Here is a 19,753-nt window from a genome sequence, read left to right as displayed (position 1 = left end):
TTGAGTATTATGTTTTCTAGACAAGAATGATTACAAAAAGAAAGTTAGTTTTTTTCCATTTTTAATTTTAAATATTAAGGAATCTTTCATAAATTTGCAAAAATTAAGAATATCACTGACAAATAATCGGATTAAAAACAATACTTATCAACATCCAGGATTCAAAACTTAGATCTTTAAACAATAGTTGGGACTTAGAGGAAAATTTGGAAGACAACTTAAAACTTTTCCGTTTTATTCTTCAAAATGTAAGAATATCAACATTAGCTTTAACAAGCTTCTAACGTGAATTTATTTACTGGAAAAATACGATTATGTATTCTACATTAAAATGGAGCAGCTGTATTAAAGCAGTTTTCTCTATAAAAATACAACAATGTAAATGGTTTATAAGGTTATGTATTCTATATACAAATGGAGCAGCTGTAATAAAGCAGTTTTCTCTATAAACATACAACAATGTAAATGAATTATAAGGTTATGTATTCTACATTCAAATGGAGAAGCTGTATTAAAGCAGTTTTCTCTATAAACATACAACAATGTAGATGAATTATAAGGTTATGTATTCTACATTCAAATGGAGCAGCTGTATTAAAGCAGTTTTCTCTATAAACATACAACAATGTAAATGAATTATAAGGTTATGTATTCTACATTCAAATGGAGCAGCTGTATTAAAGCAGTTTTCTCTATAAACATACAACAATGTAACTAAATTACAGTCGGAAGTTTTACTGCCCGTTTGCACAACACATGTAAACAATGTTAAAACCTCATTATGACACTGAATTCCTGCATTCTCTCAAATAATGATGTATCGTAGACTCAGAAGTCTTGGGAGAGGATTCTAAGAATCATGCAACGAACTATAATATTACAATCCAAGGATCAAAATTAAAATCTTGAAGATGTGAAAACTGAAATTATAAACATTTCACACGCTCATCATTTTGCAGAAGGGATAATATTGAACCATTAATGTCGAAAACTTGAAATTTAAAGTATGTTAATAGACATATATATTTCTTAAGTAGGGATGTTAATGGTATTATCATCGTCAAATTGTTAAGTATACAATTATATGGAGGCGAGAACGATTAACATAAAGACAGGAGCTTATATTTGAATATTTAATGATTGTTTATTATCAACAAAATATGACCCCTCAACAGAAAACATTTGTATTTATTTCTAAATACATACTTCATGGGTTAAGCTTCCACTGTCAGCAGTTATTTACACTTGTAAACAAATTCAGTGAAATCATCGCAAAAGCTATTTCCGCATGTGTTCCACTTAACGACAGGACTGCCATAAAATACATTATCCACAATTCCAAAATCATCAGCAACCACTTTTACTTTAACATTTCTAGACCTGTAGAAGGTATCCTTAACAGCTCTGATCATGGTTCCATCCACTGGTGTATTAAGAAGAACTTGACCATCCAGGCACACTGTTAATCCTTTGCAGTTTTTACATGGGTTTTTAGCATACTCTATATTCACTAATTTCTTCTCAAGCTTGGAGATTTCATCCTTACAATCTTCTACTTGGGCCTTTGTGTCTTCAAGCTTAACCTTTGTGTCTTCAAGCTGAACCTTTGTGTCTTCAAGCTGAACCTTTGTGTCTTCAAGTGTCTTCAAGCTTAACCTTTGTGTCTTCAAGCTGAACCTTTGTGTCTTCGTCTTCAAGCTGAACCTTTGTGTCTTCAAGCTGAACCTTTGTCTTCAAGCTGACCCTTTGTGTCTTCAAGCTGAACCTTTGTGTCTTCAAGCTGAACCTTTGTGTCTTCAAGCTGAACCTTTGTGTCTTCGTACATAGCCTTAGTATTCGTTAACAGGGTCTTAGTGTCTTCTAACTGCTTCATAGCATCTTCAAACTGACTGCTTTGTTCCTCAACACTCGGAATCTCTAAAACAAATGAGAATATTAGCAAATACATCCATATATATTGAATAGCAAAGAGTGCAAAAGGTCAAAGAATCTAAAATCCTCTTAAAGGGACTGTTCACCGTAATTTCAAGTGATCCTTCCTGCAAAGATGACAATGCTCAATTTACAATGTTATCCTGGAAACCTTAATCTGATAAAAAATATGGAAAAAACTGCAGTTTTTTAAATCTAAAGATGTTTATTTCTGTGAGATCTCTGTTGCTTCTTTGTTCTTATAAACAAGGAATGCGCAAGTCACTTTTAACGTTAAATACTTTTAAATCCAGATATGAAATATGTAAAAAAATTCTAATATAGTTTCTTTTGTTGGGACAAAAAGAGCCAAAAAAAGGTAACTTTAAAAGAAAGGCCAAATAAAAAAAAATGTCAAAAAAGAAAAAACGAAAAAATGTTAAAGAAAATAACTACCAATAAAAAGAAAAAAAAATGTTTATTTTTAATTTTTATTTTTAATCTTGTTTCCCTGGATATTCGTAAATATTGAATATAATATTTTCTGCATAATAATGTGATATATGCAACCTTATGAATATCATGACAACAATCGGAAATTTTCTTATATTTTCCGCCAGGAGTCCTGAAAATAATCCTAACATAAACATAAACATAAACTTTCGCAGAGAACCCACAAATAAAATAAATAGTTTAAAGGAACAAAATCATTAATATCTTATTCATACTTGATCAGAAAAAGCTGTCAAGGGTACCATTTTAAATCAGACATTACCATCTTTGTACGGACATTTATTTGAAATTATGCCAACACTCCCTTTAAGTAAAGAGTATCAAAAGAGAAAAAAGCTTTTCAGATGATAAATTTTTCACCCAAAATTTTCCGACAAATTTGTGGAATCAAAACAACACCATAATGGAAGATAAAAAATGCTTAACCTGAGCTAGATCTACTCCATTTCTGAATCCTGTTTTTAACCCAGAAACAGAAATCTGTGTCCTCAGATTCCTTTAGATCCTCCAGATAGGATTCTTGAGAGCTGCAGCCCAGGAAACCTAAATAATCAGATTATCAATTATTAAGTTTATATAATTTGTATTAAATATAAAGGCAAATAATCTAACATACAGGGGAAACAAATTATTATTATTTAAAAACTGTAAACCCTAATACCTTGAACTTTATCCTGAAGTATATCACAGAGATCTTCAAACAGGAAAGTATTCTCATGCTGCTTAATCCCCTTGAGTATATGAATCCAGTTCTCCTGGTTGATCTTGAAGCTGGTGACAACTTCCTTGATCAGGTTTCTGGATCCACGCAGCTCATACTTCTCTCCCAGACAATACAGATCAAACAGATCATCAATGCAGGATATATCTGAAAATAAAGATTATCAATGCAGGATATATCTGAACATAAAGATCATCAATGCAGGATATATCTGAACATAGAGATCAAACAGATCATCAATGCAGGATATATCTGAACATAAAGATCAAACAGATCATCAATGCAGGATATATCTGAACATAAAGATCAAACAGATCATCAATGCAGGATATATCTGAACATAAAGATCAAACAGATTATCAATGCAGGATATATCTGAACATAAAGATCAAACAGATTATCAATGCAGGATGTATCTCAACATTAAGATTTGGATCAATGCCCACAAAAAGTTAAGATAGAAAAACTTTATATCTTTATTTAAAATTTTGACCAGGGGGGATGATAGTTTCCTACATGTGTGCTCAATTAGCTGTACTGTACACTTACAACTGTTTACTAATAATGATATACTAGAGTTTAGGTCATAATCTCCTTATTATAAATAAATATGCTCTCAGTATAGTTAATGGCCTATACAATTAGTAAAGGATTAGCGTACATCATCACTCTATACACTATAAACCTCGTTGATTTTGACCATTCGATGCCCAAAAAAAGAATGACAATGAAACTCTTTGACGAAAGGGGGGTGCAAAGGTGCAGGTGGACCCCCCTTTCTTCTGAAAGGGGGGTACAATGACGAATTTGCACCCCCCTTTCATAATTTCCTAAAATCTAGTTACAGTTTGAACAGTTGGTTAAAAGGAAAAAATTCATCCACTTATTTGGGAATATAATAGCCATTTTTGGGAGTTTCAAAAACATTATTTTAAGCGAGGATATTTGTTATTTTTAATCAAAGTAGAAGGGTTTTTTTGAGTACTTAAAAATTCACTCAGAATGTCTCAATGTCTCAAGGTCAATAAATAAACTCTATTAAACAAAATATTAGAAATTTTTTTTTTTTTCATCTTCATAATATCATGATGAGGCCGAGGGACAAGAAGCCTGGATTTTAAATAATAAATTTTTTCCTTAAGCTGAAGTACCATTCATTTATTTTTATGTATATTGTATATGTAAACTGAAAAGTTTCAGACACTAAAATGTAACCTTTAAAAGCTTAAATACACTTGATAAAAAGGTTAGTCTTTATAGCGTACATTGACAATGTAATAAAGAAAACCATATACCACCGTAAAAACAAACCAAGCATTGCTTTTAAAAAAAACCAAAAAAAAATTTACGCCTGCGCCGCGCTACTGTGCACCCCCCTGGAAAAATCCTGGTTACGGGCCTGACAAGAACTTAGGTAAAATAGCTTTAATAACTGATAAATCGCCTGTGTACAAGAATTTGAAAAACTGACCTGTATAATTGACTCATCTCTAGTGTATAAGAACTTGAAGGATGGATTAACTGACCTGTAATACCTCATCTCCAGTGTGTAAGAATTTGATGAGGGTCTGAAAACTAATGAGGGATGGTTTAACTGACCTGTAATAACTGACTCATCTCCAGTGTATAAGAACTTAATGAGGGTCTGAAAACTAATGAAGGATGGTTTAACTGACCTGTAATAACTGACTCATCTCCAGTGTATAAGAACTGGATGAGGGTCTGAAAACTAATGAATGATGGTTTAACTGACCTGTAATAACAGACTCATCTCCAGTGTATAAGAACTTAATGAGGGTCTGAAAGCTAATGAAGGATGGTTTAACTGACCTGCAATACCTGACTCATCTCCAGTATATAAGAACTTAATGAGGGTCTGAAAACTAATGAAGGATGGTTTAACTGACCTCTAATAACTGACTCATCTCCAGTGTATAAGAACTTAATGAAGGTCTGAAAACTAATAAAGGATGGTTTAACTGACCTGTAATAACTGACTTATCTCCAGTGTATAAGAACTAAATGAGGGTCTGAAAACTAATGAAGGATGATTTAACTGACCTGTAATAACTGACTCATCTCCAGTGTATAAGAACTTAATGAGGGTCTGAAAACTAATGAAGGATGGTTTAACTGACCTGTAATACCTGACTCATCTCCAGTATATAAGAACTTAATGCGGGTCTGAAAACTAATGAATGATGGTTTAACTGACCTGTAATAACAGACTCATCTCCAGTGTATAAGAACTGGATGAGGGTCTGAACGACATTAGGTTGCAAAGATATAGGTATTAGAAAACTTCGTTTTTTTTCTGATAGACTCTTTTCAAACAGCTATTTTTTAAGAATATTTTTGTCCTAATTAGTCCTACTTAGTTTATAAAACAAAGGATTGACAGGTTGATGAAATAATTTAGATTGGAACTAACAAATCAAAAAAGGAATTATTCAAAGCCTAAATATAGACTATTTTGTTTAAAAAATTACAGAAATAATTACCAAATAATGCTCTCCGACAGTCCTGAGGATTTAACAACTCTTAAGTCAGGGATTTTTATCTGAAACATTACAATATTCGTGAAACATACAAATTTTCAATATCAACAATATAAGCAGTAACTATCTTGACAATAAGAACTGAATTATTGGAAAAATATTTTTCAGTTCTGTCTGAAAATGCCAAAAAATATTACAAAACAGGACTGTTAATACAACCTTATACATGAATACAAAAAATAAGAAAACACAATTACAAGAAATTTGCGAAGAGTATTATGATCACAAAAGTAATCATAATTACCAAACTGAACCAATTCAGGATTCTTGTTCCACCAAAGTTATTACAAGAATACAATGGAAAAGAATTGTTTTCTAGACAAGAATTATTACAAAAAGAAAGTTCAATTTCTAATTATAATCTTTGATATCAATTGGGAACTTTCAATAATTTAAAAAAATGAAAACATCCCTGACAAAAATTTGAATTAAAAACGCTACTTATAAAATTCAGGGTTCAAGGTTTTTATCTTATAAAACAATATGTAGGACTTAAAAATTGAATTGGAAGACAACTTCAAGTTTTTCTGTTTTATTCTTTAAAATGTAAGAATTTCAACATTAACTTTAAGAAGCTTCTAACATGAAGTTTTTTGCTTGAAAGAAATAAGATTATTTCTAGATTTAAATCAAGCAGCTGTAATTAAAGCAGTTTACACCAATGTGAATCAATTACAAGCTTTAGCTTTACTGATGATTTAAAATAAGAATATCAGCTTCAAAAAGAATAAAACACTGAGTTATTTGCTAAAAAATAGATTATATCTTGCTCACATTGGTCTAGATTTAAATGAAGCAGCTGTAATAAAGCAGTTTACTCTTCATACGTACAACATGTAAATAAAATACAAGCTTGAGCTTTACTGCCTGTTTGCACCACATGTGTAAACCATGTTACGATAATCATAATGTAGCTGATCTCCTGCCTCCTCCCAAATAACGGCGTAATTTTTATCTTTATAATATCCAATTCCGGTATCAGCAGCCTTAAATAAAATCAAAAAATATTATGAAAAATCAACTATATACATATGTGGCGAAAGATATTTGATGACCATAGGGTGTAATATTTGAATGATTTGTTTGAAATTAAATAGATTTTTTTACGGTCTAAGTCGTATGTTGCATCTTTCTGAATTTGTATGGATACTACGTTCTTCGGTATTAGTCGTTTTTACCAATTTTCTCCTTATAGACGCAACAGATAGAAGTAAGATTAGAAGCGATCAAAAGCGCTTTTTTATCGCATTAAGCCTATACCCCCATTCATTTTTCGCGAACACTCCCTTTAAAAAATTTTAACAAAAAAAAAAAGATAAGAAATAATGTATAAATGGATGGATTTAAAAGGGGGGAAGTAGGAACATTCAATTCTATATTTCAAAAGGGCCCCCGGTAATTAAATTCTCAACAAAACTTACCTTGTTTTATGGATGTAGAGCTCATGATTATATATTCTTGAATTAATTTGCTGGATCTTCAGAGGAACCTGATAATAGTTGTTTTAAACACTTTTTAGTTTATATTATATCATGACTGACAATGAAGTGGTACAAAACATTTGAAAACATGAAACTTTTAACATTTGACGTACTTCATTGCTTTAATTGGTCTCATAATTTAAAAAAATGAAAACATCCCTGACAAAAATTTGAATTAAAAACGCTACTTATAAAATTCAGGGTTCAAGGTTTTTATCTTATAAAACAATGTTTGGGACTTAAAAATTAAATTGGAAGACAACTTCAAGTTTTTCTGCTTTATTCTTTAAAATGTAAGAATTTTAACATTAGCTTAAACAAGCTTCTAACGTGAAGTTTTTTGCTGTAAAAATAAGATTATTTCTAGATTTAAATTAAGCAGCTGTAATTTAAGCAGTTTACACCAATGTGAATCAATTACAAGCTTTAGCTTTACTGATGATTTAAAATAAGAATATCAGCTTCAAAAAGATTAAAACACGGAGTTATTTGCTGAAAAAATAGATTATATCTTGCTCACATTGGTCTAGATTTAAATGGAGCAGCTGTAATAAAGTAGTTTACTCTCTATACGTACAACATGTAAATAAAATACAAGCTTGAGCATTACTGCCTGTTTGCACCACATGTATAAAAAATGTTAGAACAATCTGAACCATGTAGCTTAGCTCCTGCCTTCTTCCAAATAACGAAGTACGATGGTGTGTGATCAGCTCGAACGTATCCAATCCCGGTATCACCAGCATAAACTATATCACCACGAACGCAAGAGATATTGCTTTTTGCTGTGACCATCGCTTTTTCAAGAGGAGGACGACCAACAGGTTTCCCATCCAGACAGAATGAACCCATAGAGCAACCAAAACAGGAATAGGGATCAGGTGTCTTCTTTATCAGCACTTCAATCTTCTCCAGAGCTTTTACGAGCTTAGACATATCTGCAGAGAAATGATTCTTGAAGTCTTTCATCTCAACCTTGACATTTTCTACCTCAATTTTGACGTTTTTCACCTCAAGCTTGACATTTTCTAGTTCCTTGCAGACCATGTCATTTTCATCTTTACCAGCATTTATCCCTAAATTATTTACAAATAAAATTATAGTAAATTATCATTACCTGCTTCAACTATGTAACAAAATATATTCAACCAAGAAATCCTTCTTATATAAAACTTCCGAAAAGTTCATACAATTTTACGGAACGCATAAGAAACAATTTTTCTGAAGGAAAAAAAAATTCTGCAAAAAACTAGTTTTCTGAACCAACTATTTTTGGAAAAAAATATTTAACTGAACAACGTATTTCAAATAACAAACAAAAATCGAGTGAAAATAACGAGCAAAACTAGGCAGAAATGAAGAAACTATAAACTAATGAACAAAAATGACCATTAACTAATGATGAATAAGTGAATAAAACTAATGTTAAGAAATCACAAAAACCTAATTAATATTTCCCTTCGACTTTTAGGCACATTTTATAAACTAGGCTTTTAGGGCGCTTCGCACCCATGTTCTATTTAAATTGTGAACATGTTCTTTTTGTTAACATTTTAAAACAAAGAAGAAAGTTTTTTTGCGAATTTTTAAAAAATTCACGGATTTTCAAGAATTTAATTTTTTTTTTACAAAATTAAAAACTTTTAAAACACATTTTTTTTTAATCATTCATAAACCTTCCCTGTGGTCACGTGATACCCACAAAAAATTTGGGCCCGATCGGTTCAGCCGTTTTGACGTTTATTGGATACAAACAGAAAGACAAACAGAAATACAAGCCAAATTTATATATAGAAGTCAAAATAGACCTTTTTATGTTGGGAAATAATACATTTATCGCGCCATGCATCGAAAGTTTTAAGTTTCCTTCCCTATATATTTTTTTGTGAATGAAAACCTTTAAAAAATCTAACAAAACTACAAAAAAATTGGACTTGCTTAAAAAAATTTTAACAGAAAAAAAAAGAAGAAATAATGTAAAAATGGATGAATTTATAAGGGGGGAAGTAGGAATATTTTCTTCTATATTTTATAAGGGCCCCCGGTAGATAAATTCTTAACAAAGCTTACCCTGTTTGGCCAAGTTCAAGTCTGCCACTTGGTTCTCCAGTTTGAGAATTTCCTCTTAAACCATTGCTAATGCTTTGATGGATGTAGAGCTCATGATTATTGATCTTCAGAGGAACCTGATAATAGTTGTTTTAATTAAACACTTTTTAGTTAATATTATATCATGACTGACAAAGAAGTGGTACAAAACATTTGAAAACATGAAACTTTTAACATTTAACGTACTTCATTGCTTTAATTGGTCTCAGAGCTGTATTTATTTTATTTTATTTTTTGTGGCCACCCCAGGGAAGGTTTATGAACGGTAAATAATATCCAATTTTGTGATGAGGGGGAGAAGGGAAGGTATAAAGAAAGGAGAAAAAAAAGTTAATTTGTTTTTTATCTGATAGTTTTGACAGAAAACTATGCAAAACCCTGTTTGGGGAAACATATGATTTACACCTACAGGGAAGGGGAAAATAGGAAAAAGAATGGGCTTTCAAGAATTAAAAAATCTCCAGGAGACATAGTTGTTGACCTTTATAGGGCACCAAAACGCTCCTTTGTACAACAAAATCCAGAAATTTTCTCCGCCCCTACTGCCCCCCCCCCCCTCCTTACACCATAATAAAATTCTTCAAAATTTCTTTTTTCAAAAACCCCTATTTTTGTGTTGAGACTTGGGATACAAATTACTTGAGAAGGGGGAGGGGGGGATAATAATAAGTCATATATTTAGTTTATAAGTACTATTTACAACAAATATTCTCGTGGGGGTATGATACGTTATGAAACTAAGGCATAATTTTCCTGAAAATGCGTTCATTTTTAATGTATATTTTGGTTTGCACTGTGAAAGAGGACAGTGTGAACGTTCTTTGTAAGAAAATGGAAGTTTTTGCAATTTCCTCATTAACCACAATATTTCGTACCTTTGGGCCAAGGATAACCTTCTTTAAACATGCTTTTAAAATTAAGAATAAGTTCAATCTTAGCAAACAATGCAGTTTTGTGTAAGATTAGCTTCAAAATTATATTAAATCGGAAATAAGGGTTAAATTCATCTAAGTGCGATCAAATTTTGGCATTAAAGAAATAGAAATCCATTTTGTATCAATTTGCCAAATGGGAGTTTCTTAAAGTCATTTATGGATGAAATTAGGCATTAAAAATTGATTCATTTTGCAGGAAGCTATTTGGATGTGGCTAGGAAGCGCTACAGGCGAGCGCTTTGCTGCAAGTTTATGTTTGTGAGTAGATTGTAGATAGGAAGCTATATGGGTGTGGCTTGCCTCCCCCCCCATGTTTCCACCCTTATGTAATTAACTTCTATACAAAAAACATTTTCTATCAAAATTAAAGTAAAATACCACTATATATTTAAATACCAAAGAATTAAACAACAGAAAAAATTGTTCCTTGGAATATAAACTCAAAATTGTAAGCACTGATAAAATCTGCCACAAAAAAGAAGCACACCAAATTCCTAGATGAAACCCTGGCCCAAGGAAGTATAGTAAGGTTGGTTACTCAAGATGCACTCCAATGTACATAAAATGTCGTCTCCTAAGATATATCGTTAAAAACCTAATATGACATCACTAATTATTGAGGACCAAGTGACGTCATATTTGGTTTTTATCTTTATATCTTAGGAGACGACATTTTCCGTACATTGGAGCGCATCTAGAGTAACCAACCTTATCAAACAACCTTCCCCTGGCCCCTGGTATACGCACTTGCAAAAAGATATTGAATTAGCAACAGTTCAAAAATATTATAGTAAAAAAATTAGCTACAAAATTCTAGTGATATTGCATTTATATAAATTTACAAAAAAAATAGCTGTTTAATTAAGTGAATCTTTTATGAAAGAGCAGTACGCAAACTGAACCTTTTCGAATAGATAATTAATTACAATAGGTGTCGTTGAAGAATATACGGTAAACTCAGGTACATCTATATTTTGCGTCACTTTTGACATTTTTTAGTGTCTGACAAAATGTTAGATATTATAATGATAATTTTAGAAAATAGTGATTTATGAAGTGCAATTTTATGTGTTTTTTTATGTATAGTATGACAATATAGGGTCATTCCATGTCAAGTCAGCCACCTGATGGACGGCATGTCACAGATTTTGCTGAAAGTTTGCATACAATTTGGGATATGAAAAAAAATCCCAGAACCCGAAGATGAGCCTTTTGAGACCTCCGAGGCCGGAGATATGGCTCCGGCAAGTTTCCGATAATTTGAGATTTCGAGGACGGCCTCTATATTTCAAATGGCTCTAACTTTTTTGTTTTAGAAGATAGCTCCAAAATTTTTTCAGTTTTGAATAGGTTATCACAAGCCCGTTATTTGGCGTTAGAAGAAAAAATATCATTAAAATATTATTTACAGGTCAAAATTGCATTTCTTTATTTTTAGCCTCCGTTTGAGGATGTGTACCAATTCCGATTGTGTTGATTTTTTTTTATATATTTTTATACTGCCATAAGGAAGGGGTTAGAAAAGTTTTTTTTATATGTATTTGTTCCTGTTGAGGAGGAGACCTGATAATGTAATGCTAATTTAGATTTCTTAATTTAACTAATAGGTAGTATTTCTGCTTAATTATTGTTATCTCTCCTAAACATTGATAAATATTTAATATTTGATACTTTTATGTGAGTAAGTGAATCTAAATTATAATAAGAGACCATCAATAGTATTTATTTCAACTATTGTACACAAAAATGCATGTGTGTTTTACTAATTTTTAAATATTTCAGTGTAGGTCTACACCTCAGATATTAGTCTTAGGTGGGGGTCAAATTATTAATCATACCCCCACTGCTCAAAAAGACTCAGTCACACAGTGTGTTTGCATCTGAACAGATCAAAGATTTTTATAAATGACTGTACTGTTTATTTGCTCCAAGATGGTTATCATAAAACAATTTACAGTGAAGAAATTAGTGTCAAATCATACTATATTTTAAATTGGTTTTTAGAAATTATGGCTGATAATAGGGCTAAAGTGATAAACAAATCAAGATATTGCATTGATCCATTCAAATTGCACAAGAAAAATGTATCAAAATCCTTGCTAAGCGTCCCAGAAGCAACTGCTGATAAATGGAAAACACTAGATCTATCAGGGTACTTAAAATATTTCAAACATAACTTTTTCTAAGTATTTAGAAGATTCATTGAGTTAATAAAATGAGATTAAATATTTATTAAAATGTTTTATGATAGTTGTAAGGTGTGTATCAATTTTCTGAAAAGACTCTACATCACATCTCCTCCAGAGGATGAAATGGATATGAGCTTTGGATCTAATACTTCATCATCAAGCAAACAAGATGATGAACCTTTTATAGATGATGAGAGTAGTACAGATAAAGTAGAGGTTGTGCAGCATTTGAATAGCTGTTTAAAAGCTGTTGGAGAATCTTCTCTGAAAAGACCCAGTAAGATAACCCCAACTTATGCTAGCAGGAAGATATCCAAAATTCAAACTGTACTTCAAAAAAGCTTGACTACTGAAGGAGCAGAAATTCAAGTAAAAATCTATCCAAATATATGTATAAGAAAACATAACAGTTTGACAATACAATCTTTTTAGGATGAAGCTTCAGAGGTTGAAGACTATCAAGAGATCATTGAGAAACTCAAAGACAAGTTTGCCAGCACTTCCTTGAGAAGTGAAAAAATCCAGGTCCTCACAGTTGTAGCACAAACTTGGTCTGAGAGGAAAATAGCAAGAGTCTTTGACACCTCCAGGCACATGGCAAAAATTGCTAATAAAACTGCAAGAGAGAAGGGAATACTTTCAGATCCCAATCCAAAGAGAGGAAAGACTCTAGAAAAAGATACTGTGCAAAGAGTCAAAGAGTTTTATCTAATTTCTATCTAATTTCTTCACTGTAAATTGTATTATGAAATATAGCCTCATGGAGCAAATAAACAGTACAGTCATTTATAAAAATCTTTGATCTGTTCAGATGCAAACACACTGTGTGACTGAGTCTTTTTGAGCAGTGGGGGGTATGATTAATAATTTGACCCCCACCTAAGACTTATATCTGAGGTGTAAAAATAGACCTACACTGAAATATTTAAAAATTAGTAATACACACGTGCATTTTTAGTGTACAATAGTTGAAATAAATACTTTTGATGGACTCTTGTTATAATTTAGATCACTTACTCACAAAAAAGTATCAAATATTAAATATTTATCAATGTTTAGGAGAGATAACAATAATTAAGCAGAAATACTTACATTAAGAAATCTAAATTAGCATTACATTATCAGGTCTCCTCCTCAACAGGAACAAATACATATAAAAAAAACTTTTCTAACCCCTTCCTTATGGCAGTATAAAAATATATAAAAAAAAATCAACACAATCGGAATTGGTACACATCCTCAAACGGAGGCTAAAAATAAAGAAATGCAATTTTGACCTGTAAATAATATTTTAATGATATTTTTTCTTTTTACGCCAAATAACGGGCTTGTGATAACCTATTCAAAACTGAAAAAATTTTGGAGCTATCTTCTAAAACAAAAAAGTTAGAGCCATTTAAAAAATAGAGGCCGTCCTCAAAATCTCGAATTATCGGAAACTTGCCGGAGCCATATCTCCGGCCTCGGAGGTCTCAGAACGCTCATCTTCGGGTTCCGGGATTTTTTTTCATATCCCAAATTGTATGCAAAATTTCAGCTAAATCTGTGACATGCCGTCCATAGGTGGTTGACTTGACATGGAATGACCCTATAGCAAGAGATTTGAAAGTCATCTTTGATCTTTGGGCTAATTTGAGACGTTCAGTCGTCAACCTTCTTTCACATTTATGATTCTTGAAACAATAACCGCAAAATTTTCCTAGCCCTGGCATTTCCAATATTACCAAAGATATTGAGAACTTCAATCAGATTTCAATTTTTCTAAAAAACCAAATTTCAAAATTGTCCAAATCTTAACAAAAGTCCAGGAGTATTTTGTGACTATTAACTCTAGACTTTTACTTCTAGAATTTAGTTTTCGAATAAATGTTGTAAACTATATTAAAGATTAAAGACGACTTTCAAGTTCTCTTGATGCTGTCATGTTCAAATAGATTGTCAAGTACAATAGATGGCTACACAGAATGCGTACACCTTCAGTACAGCTGTATTTACGTCAAAAATGTCAACTCAAATTCTGTGTCTGAAAAAACTACAAATAGAAGTGATATTTTTAGACTTAAGTGCTCATCTTTTAGTGAAAATAGTGCAAATTTATATGTTCTTTATTTCTATTTAAACACTTTTTCATTTAACGTTCTATAGACTAAATAACTGGGTTGAAACTGTTATTGTGCATAACCCGTTAACATTGTAATTGTAAAACGTTAAAACATATTTCAGAAATGTTTAATTATATCTTAGGAGAAGTGCTCTGGAAAGGTCTAATCGTGGATAAACCCCCAGATCCGGGGGAAATACAGGCAACAAGAAAAGGTAATTTTCTAATGAAATGTTGTCTTCTCAGGGTATTTAATTTTTTTCTCAAATGTCGTATTTTACAATTTTTGGGAACACATAAAAAATATATAAAATTTTAAAAAGTGCTTAAATTATGAAATTAATGGAAAATATATGTAGTTATATATTATATACACTATACAGGGTGTCCAAACAAAAATTTGCAGCAGTATTGGGTACTGAGGCAACAATTTTATTTAAATTTTTACAATCATGGTAACATTAGAAAGCTCTATATTTCAGATATTTCAAGGCATTTTGTTAATATTACAATTACTTCTTTAAGTATGAAGTAAAAATCGATTTCCCGTATTTTTTTAATTTAGATTTTTTACATATTATTTTCATCTGTTCATACATAGCCTAAAATGGACAAATTTTTATACATTTTTTAAGTAAGTTGTTGGTCTGATGTTTCTTTATAAGCCAAAATTTTGGATCTGCAAAATGTTTCGTGGGACTACTTGTATATTATATTTGAATATCGCAAATATGGATGTCTGTGTGATTTGTTTGTTTATAAATTTTCAAAATCCATCAAGGTGGGGAGGGGGGGTGGAGGGGTACGTTAAAGGTATACTATGGACAAGTACTAAGTCATCATTACATTATTATGAATTAAATGAAATTTTTTTATTGATTATATTTTTTCATTTAGGGGGAAAGCGAAGAACTTGTTTCGTGCCCATGGATGCCGTGCACACCCTGGGACATCCAGATTTAAAGTACAAAAAGAAGAAGAAAATGTGGCTCAATTCTTTGAAAATTGAGGAGACTAATAAAATCTAGTGTTCCCGCACACATTATTAACCTTTTTGTGAATATCCTGTTTTTCCAAAGCATAAAGCACCTAAATCTAGTTGTAAACAAACTCGGTCATCACATAAGAAATTTGAAGCAAAAAGGTCTCTTTTATAATAAATTATTAAAAATATTTTTTGTATTTTTATCATTTTTGTTGTTGTTGTTGTTGTGTATGATGATATAATGTGTATACTTTAGTCATTGTTTAACCCACTAAAACTTTGTTACTTTTAAACAGAGAAATCAAACTGATTTATTGTAAAATTTGTATATTGTAGGAGTCGAGGACGGCCTGTGTTTTAAAAATTAGAAGTCTGAATTTTTAAAAAAATAACTGGCTGCATGGGCGTAAATAAGGATTCTGTAGGTGGGGGGGAGGGGGGGGGGAAATTTTGCGAAATTTAATTTACCCCCCCTAGAAAAATATCATGATGTATGTCAAAATATTGGTTTTAGTTGGGTTTGATTTGCATTTTCCACTAATTTCTGGCATTCACAAAGTATGTTAAGATCTTAAATAAATGTAATATGGAAATGACATTATTTAGAATTAAAAATGTACTTTTCATTGCCCATACCCTTTTTTATTAAAAAACATCTAATTGTAATGACATTAGAATTTAGAATCATTTAGAATATGTTGACTTAAAATCTGAAATATCTGAAGTATCTGCACATTTAAATCATTTTCTCGAAAAAGAATTGAGTCTTTGCCACAAACTCTGATTTTCTAATCACTATATCTTTGGAACCAAATGTTGCATACCTTAGACATTTCAAACTATGAATTCTGTTAGATCAAATAAACTGAGTTTGAAATATCGAGTTCTAAAGATATTGTGGTTTAAATATTTTATTTTGTTCCAAAGACTCGATTGAGTCAATTCCTTTAAAAGATATTCAATTTCAAAATCTACCTTTTTTTATAAGCAAAAACGAAGTAACAACTCGCTATTCAGGGCCTGAATAGTTCAGGGGTAATTACCTCCAAGATTCTAGGGGGGAGGGTGGGTAATTACCCATAGGATTCTATGGGGGGTAATTACCCCCAGGATTCTAGGGGGGGGGATAAATAACCCCAATAACCCCGCTTATTTACGCCACTGGGCTTTGGAAATTTAACAGAAAACCTATAATACATCTAGAAACATTTACTTTAATGCTACTTCCGTAGAGTTGGCACCTGGACACCAACCCCCCCCTCCCCTCAGACTATTTAGTTTACATTGATATACAGAGAAATAAAAAGAATCAGGCCACCAAACGACAGTTAATATACTGCATGTAATTTTGAGTTGTAAATATTTTTTACGTATTCCCACAAAGACGACATTTATATACACTAAACCTTGGAAATCATATCAACTAATTAGAGAACATGTCGTCTTTCTTTTTACATTTGACACTTGTGACGTTGTGCGCAGTTGGTCGAATTTTCTGTTTCCATCTATTGTACCTGACAGTCTATTTGGTCATGTTTCATGGGATAGCCTGTACATTTAGTATTTACTGTAGCATAATAAAAAATGTATAGGAGCTACGCTACATATTTGACACCAATATTTGAAATAACAATTACCTTGGTTAAAAGTGTTCTTGGACTGCAGATTTATTCAACTGTGCCACAAAAAGTATTTCTCTGAAAAATTAAGATTAGCAGGATATTTCATAGAGAACACCATCTAGCCGGTCCTAGCCGCAGTGTTTAGTCTAGAAATAGTCTTTACTTAACATTCGCATATTAATATGTATAAAGTAATAATACTATTAGTTCAATGAAAGTATATATACACAAATTTGATGGAAGAGGGGCCTAAGGCAGAGGGGGGGGGGGATTAAAAGCATTTCCTTCAATGACAGGGAATCTCACTTTTGAAATTACATATTTATTTACAATATTTTTCGTCATTCTATTCTTAAAAACTAGGTGTGCATGGGAGGGGAGGGGGGGGGGGGGGCTAATAATTATGGCCTGAGACACGTGCCCTGCGGCCATAATGTTTCAACTAACTCCGTCACAAAATGTTTTTGACCAAACTATTTTCGGCTTATGATGAAATGTGTCCTACAACAAAACTTAATGTTTTATGGCGTCACAAAGCAATAAAAGATCAATTCCCATGTTATCTAGCCTATATCCTTTTGCATCACGTAATAAGTTTGTTTTCTATTATACTACAGACTTGGAACTCATCTTAAGCAAAACTCTCATACAAGCATAAAACCGCTTATTATAACTCAATAATCTCACACGGGAGGGCACACGCTGTGACGCTCTTCCCCCCCCCCCTTTACGGCCCTTATAGCATATGCATTAGTATTATATACACAAATTGTTAACCCGTCAATACTTCTTTGTCAAATAAAGAAAATTAACACTTAGTGAAATTAGCACAATAACAATTGGGGGGTTTACTGCAGGTTTGTCCTAGTGAACGATTTTTGGACCCCCCCCCCCCCTCCTATCGATTATGTAAATGACCAAATTAGTTTTTATTTAGCATTAATTAGGGTTAGGTAAGGTTAAGACACTTTCTGGGCCGAGCACTGCGGCTAGGAGGGGCTAGGGGGCCGAGCGATGCGGCCACGGGTTAGGTTAGTTAACGACACTTTCTGGGCCGAGCGCTGCGGCTATGACAGGCTAGGGGGCCGAGCGCTGCGGCCACATGTCTTACATTTAAGATTCATGTCATTTAAGATCTATGTACAAAATTGATAGGAGGGGGGGGGGGTCCAAAAATAGTTCTCTGGGAATATACCGGTTTACTTAACCAAAATTCAGATAAAGAGGATATTAACGTCAACAATTTTTAAACCTGAAACATTTTCAGATAAAAAACATCTGAAGGAATATTTTTAAATTCGCAATATATTGTAATATTGTAATATTTAACAGACTAGCACTGAAAATCGGGTCAGTCCTTGTTTACGATTTTTTGACCCCCTCCCCCCATCCGTATAAATTCTTACCACTTGTTTTTCACCAAAATTATTACTTTTTATTCTTATTTTATTTTAGAGTAAGGTTAGGTCAAGACATTTCTGGACACGCTAAGGGGCCGAGCGCCACGGCTAGGACAAGCTAGGGTGCCGGGCGCTGCGGCCACATGATCAATTATATCCGTGTGTATCATAGATATACTGCATGAACAAAATTTATTGGAAGGGGGGGGGGAATGATCCATAAATCGCTCACTAGAAAATTACCAAAAATCTAGCATGAAGCAAATTATTAATGACTATTCTCAGTAAATTAATGAAACATTTATCTCACTAAGATTCTGATTTCTGAAGTAACCCAGAAGTCAGAACTCCAAAATCCGATAAGACTGAAAGTCTGAAACAGGAATCAAAGTCGTGTTGTGTGACGTGTCCGTAAGAGAAGTACAAGTGTACAGAACGTACTCTCGAATTAAAAACCGGTTTAATTTTTACAACCGCGCAGGGGCTTCACAGGAACGCTTTGTAGTAGGCAGGGGGGGGGATGTTGAAATGTTTCAACGTGCCAATTACTTATTATTAAATATTTGTATATTAAGACTGATATGCGCGATTTGAATAAAAATGTTTTCAGAGGCAGATTCTCGAATTTACGAGAGGATCGGGGTATCAAGGAAACATGATTTTAATTGCGCGCTATAAGACTTTTTGTTTATTTCTCCTCTTCATTCTTTAGTATTTTTGACTAATAAAGATGAAATTGAAACACTTTACCCGCCCTTTGCGTGCAGGAGCAGATGCAAGGGGGGGGGGTTGGCACGACCTTTAATCCCCCTGAGGATTCAGGGCCGGGGGACGGACCCCCCCCCCCCCCCGTGGTTTCAGAATAGCTTCTCAATATAGCACTGAAGGGAAAGAAAACCTAGTGCAAAACAAAACAAAAAATATCTATCTTAAAAAATGTTCACTTGAATCCTGCCTTTGCGTCGTGTTTTGCTTCATTTGAAACCCTAGCGATGAACATTTGAAAGCTGCTATTATATAAAAAAAAAATTATTTTTTCCCATAAATTTATACTTTATTTCTCAGGGGTCCGCTTACACTTCACTTCATTTTTCCTTGCTATGATTATATTTATAACTTCCTGCAGAATTTTGCCGCAGCTAATTTCGTCATAGTTTCCAAGGAGCATGTATAAAATAAATAATATCTCTCCAAACATAATACATATGACTTCTATTCTTAACATTTG

At 32.6% G+C, this 19,753-nt stretch overlaps 2 protein-coding genes and 1 long non-coding RNA gene across 3 annotated transcripts; 1 reads left to right on the top strand and 2 right to left on the bottom strand.

The window, feature by feature from the left end:
• Positions 1 to 1,170: 1,170 nt before the first annotated feature.
• LOC111705890 (uncharacterized) lies at positions 1,171 to 6,596 on the bottom strand. Its single transcript, XM_023478588.1, has 6 exons — positions 6,571 to 6,596; positions 4,745 to 4,821; positions 3,086 to 3,292; positions 2,851 to 2,967; positions 1,705 to 1,917; positions 1,171 to 1,625 (listed from the first exon to the last, which is right to left on the bottom strand). The coding sequence occupies exons 1-5, from the start codon at positions 6,594 to 6,596 to the stop codon at positions 1,715 to 1,717; spliced, it is 630 nt and encodes a 209-aa protein (XP_023334356.1). The 3' UTR covers positions 1,171 to 1,625; positions 1,705 to 1,714.
• Positions 6,597 to 7,347: 751 nt separating this feature from the next.
• Positions 7,348 to 17,243, bottom strand: LOC111705889 (uncharacterized). Its single transcript, XR_002766099.1, has 4 exons — positions 17,141 to 17,243; positions 9,255 to 9,370; positions 7,705 to 8,260; positions 7,348 to 7,566 (listed from the first exon to the last, which is right to left on the bottom strand). It is a non-coding gene; the product is annotated as an uncharacterized LOC111705889 (long non-coding RNA).
• On the top strand, positions 12,029 to 13,155 carry LOC111705888 (uncharacterized). The gene is made up of 3 exons (XM_023478587.1): positions 12,029 to 12,380; positions 12,480 to 12,786; positions 12,850 to 13,155. The coding sequence occupies exons 1-3, from the start codon at positions 12,238 to 12,240 to the stop codon at positions 13,138 to 13,140; spliced, it is 741 nt and encodes a 246-aa protein (XP_023334355.1). The 5' UTR covers positions 12,029 to 12,237; the 3' UTR covers positions 13,141 to 13,155.
• Positions 17,244 to 19,753: the final 2,510 nt, after the last annotated feature.

The sequence above is a fragment of the Eurytemora carolleeae genome, unplaced genomic scaffold, assembly GCF_000591075.1.
Source record: "Eurytemora carolleeae unplaced genomic scaffold, Eaff_2.0 scaffold614, whole genome shotgun sequence".
Classification (NCBI taxonomy): domain Eukaryota; kingdom Metazoa; phylum Arthropoda; class Copepoda; order Calanoida; family Temoridae; genus Eurytemora; species Eurytemora carolleeae.
The sequence above is the reverse complement of the archived record's forward strand: the minus strand, read 5'-3'. Positions and strand labels throughout refer to the sequence as shown.

Excerpts from the sequence above, each read along its gene's own strand:
- LOC111705890 (XM_023478588.1), bottom strand. The coding sequence starts at position 6,596 with ATGGTTTACACATGTGGTGCAAACAG. Across the intron at positions 3,293-4,744 it reads AGATGAGTCAGTTATTACAG|ATATATCCTGCATTGATGAT; the intron begins GTCAGTTAAACC and ends CTTTATTTTCAG. Across the intron at positions 1,918-2,850 it reads ATGGAGTAGATCTAGCTCAG|AGATTCCGAGTGTTGAGGAA; the intron begins GTTAAGCATTTT and ends CATTTGTTTTAG.
- LOC111705888 (XM_023478587.1), top strand. The coding sequence starts at position 12,238 with ATGGCTGATAATAGGGCTAAAGTGATAAACAAATCAAGATATTGCATT. Across the intron at positions 12,381-12,479 it reads AAAACACTAGATCTATCAGG|TTGTAAGGTGTGTATCAATT; the intron begins GTACTTAAAATA and ends GTTTTATGATAG. Across the intron at positions 12,787-12,849 it reads CTGAAGGAGCAGAAATTCAA|GATGAAGCTTCAGAGGTTGA; the intron begins GTAAAAATCTAT and ends CAATCTTTTTAG.